This window comes from Octopus bimaculoides, chromosome 2 (assembly GCF_001194135.2).
Source record: "Octopus bimaculoides isolate UCB-OBI-ISO-001 chromosome 2, ASM119413v2, whole genome shotgun sequence".
Lineage (NCBI taxonomy): Eukaryota > Metazoa > Mollusca > Cephalopoda > Octopoda > Octopodidae > Octopus > Octopus bimaculoides.
Window position 1 is genome coordinate 56610074 of NC_068982.1, and position 2893 is coordinate 56612966.

General features: G+C 37.0%; 1 protein-coding gene across 2 annotated transcripts in view; it reads right to left on the reverse strand.

Moving 5' to 3' along the window:
• Positions 1 to 2893, reverse strand: part of LOC106883917 (repulsive guidance molecule B) — a 137836-nt gene that overhangs the window by 96987 nt on the left and 37956 nt on the right. Inside the window, exon 1 of one of the 2 annotated variants that reach the window (XM_052977251.1) lies at positions 1549 to 1597. The exons of the other annotated variant lie outside the window; for it this stretch is intronic. Coding sequence (XP_052833211.1) covers positions 1549 to 1585 — 37 coding nt within the window. The 5' untranslated portion in view covers positions 1586 to 1597. Of the gene's footprint in view, positions 1 to 1548; positions 1598 to 2893 lie in introns of those variants that run through there. 2 annotated transcript variants of the gene reach the window in all.

Below are 2893 nucleotides of genomic sequence, written 5' to 3' on the forward strand. Positions count from 1 at the left end.
CACTGCAAGCTAATCAAGCCTATAGACTAGAATATGTGGTTGCCCGATTTACCAAAAATAGGAGCCAGATAGTCAATTCACAACTCCAACTTGGAAAAGAGAAAAGAAAAAATGAAAGGACCACAGAAAAATCGGCAAGGTCACAGTTCGAATGCTTTTGATTACTGGTTTGTTGAACCAGGGTTAACTATCGGCTAAACAACAAAACCAAAAAGGTTTAAAAAGGTTGGGTTTTTTTAAGAGTTGCTTTTCCTCGCATTCGGTAAAAAAATGTGTTTATTTGGGAAGTCTAGTGTGTGGCATTATTCTGTAGTAATGCCCTTATATAAATATAAATGATTAATTATAATCTTAATAAAAAAATGGTTTTTTTCCCTAATGAATTTTTTACACACTAGCTTCCTGATAAAATTCTTGTGAAAGATTTTTATCCCATTATTGAATTTATTGGCTAAACAACAAAGGTAGAACTACTGAAGAAGGTAGTCCTGGAAAGATAATACACTCCGTCCACTGGTGAGGTTCCAGTGTGGGATTCAGAAATTTGGGAGAGCACAGAGGTGTCCCATCGCGTCACCCGTCACTACTCTCAAGCGTTCGCCTCTGGCTCTGAAGTGCCCAGTAATTGCGAAGAGCTGCAGTTATAAGGTCAAAGCGTAGAGACGATCCTGCGCTTAAGGCTCGTTTAAAAAACTGAAAACTAGATATGTGTCTCTCGGGATCTGTGTGTGTGTGTGTATGTGTGTAGACCTGTGTGATGTCATGTGAACTTGTACCCTTCACTTAAAGGTCATATAGTCCCTGTGCCTCAAGGGTAAGTTCGGGGAGAATAGGAGACTAGCAGAGGAAACAGTAAATAAAACGGCAGAAGTCAACAGGATGCCGCTACTTTGTATTTCCCAATATAAAATTCATGAATCCCCAAACACTGGGTATAGAGGTTCATAATTGCCGACAAACGTGGGTATACAGAATGATGATGGTGGTGGTGTTGGTGTTGTTGTTGTTGTTGGTGGTGGTGGTGGTATTGGGGAGAATGCGAAGACGCAATGGTGAAGGTTGAATATAGGCGCAAGCACGGCTGCGCGATAAAGAGTTTGTTTCCCAATCATATAGTTCAACTATGTGTCGCCTTGGGTGTCTCCTACTATAACCTCGGGCCGACAGAAGTTTTGTGAATGGAATTGGCAGACGGAAATTGAAAGGATCCCATCGTATGCATGTGTGTTCCCCAAAACCAATGCTTGACAACCGGAGTTGGTTTGTTTATAACTTCCGCGACCTATCGGTTCGGCAAAGAGACCGATAGAATAAATAAGCTTAAAAAAAAAAAAGTACCGGAATCGATTTGTTCCGACTAAACTCTTGAAGGCGGTGCCTCAGCATGGCCGCAGTCCAATCGTAGAAACAAGCAAAAGATGAAAATAAAATAATTTTAAAAAACCCATAATCTCTTCATGCTGGATCAATACTATTCTGGCAAAAGTTACATCAACAAGAACAACGCAACAGTCACAATTTTCCAGTTTAAAACTATTATTTACTCACCAGCTCTACGATTTCGTACGTAGACATTTAACATCATATCCCCCACCCCCACCTCTTTTATATGCAGATCAAACTTACTTTTTACGCCTGTCTTTATTCGCTAACGTAGTAGTATAGCCGTGTGCATGTGAGGGGGAGAGAGAGAGGAAGAGAGAAAGAGAGAGAGCCAGCATATAATGCGTGCGAACCATGTTTATTTATGTATTAATTATTATGGGAGATTTGATTATTTTTCATAAAGCCGAGACAACTTTTGTGCACTCGAAAATATGAGAGCGAATGCAAATTGTGTCTACAAGTGTGAATGTGTATGAATATATATATATATATATATATATATATATATATATATAACTTTATGTATGTGCACACAAACTCACACATCTAAACATAATAAATGTATATATTACTCATTTGCATACACCTAAATAGGTGTATATGAGAAAGACATTATATATATATATTACACACAAATGCTAACAGTACGTAACTATGCAATTTATGCACATACATATACATAGAAAATGTACATATGCATTCCACATACATAGAAGATAAACATCCATATGGATGTGAGTGTATATATATATATATATATATATATACAAAGAGAGAGAGAAGTAGAGAGATAGTGTGAGTGTCAAGACAATACATAATCATATCACTCGTATGTCGACAGATGTATATGTATGCGCAAACGCAAAATGCACCCGCCCACCCACACTCGTCATTCAATATGTCTGTGCGTTTGTGTATGCAGACACACACAAGAGAGAGAGAGAGAGAAAGAGAGAGAGAGAGAAAGTGAAACAGAGAGAGAAAGAGAGAGAGAGAGAAAGTGAAACAGAGAGAGAAAGACAGAGAAAGCGTTGAGCTACGAGTATGTGGGTGTGAGAAGTCGGAATATAAATATATTTTTATAAGAACTATGATACATAACGTATTAGATTTAAAACACGTGTGTGTGTGTGTGTGTGTGTGTGTGTGTACACACGGTCGAGTTTCCGATGTGTATACATTTAGGAGTGTCTCTACAACTGGCTATAAGATAAAGTATATAGGGTATAAAATACGAAAATTATTCTTTTCACTGAAAGGGTAGGAGGAACACACACATATAGTTGATTTTATATAAAATATATAGATGTAACAGATTACGTATACAATTACAACTTTACTCACCTATGTACGAGTCGATGTCTGTGTGAAGTGTGTATATGTGTGTGCATGTTATATACATAAATATTCTTATATAGCTTCCGTACATATATATATATATATATATCCATCGATTAACATTCTGCGAAAAACTGTATATATATATATATATATATATATATATATA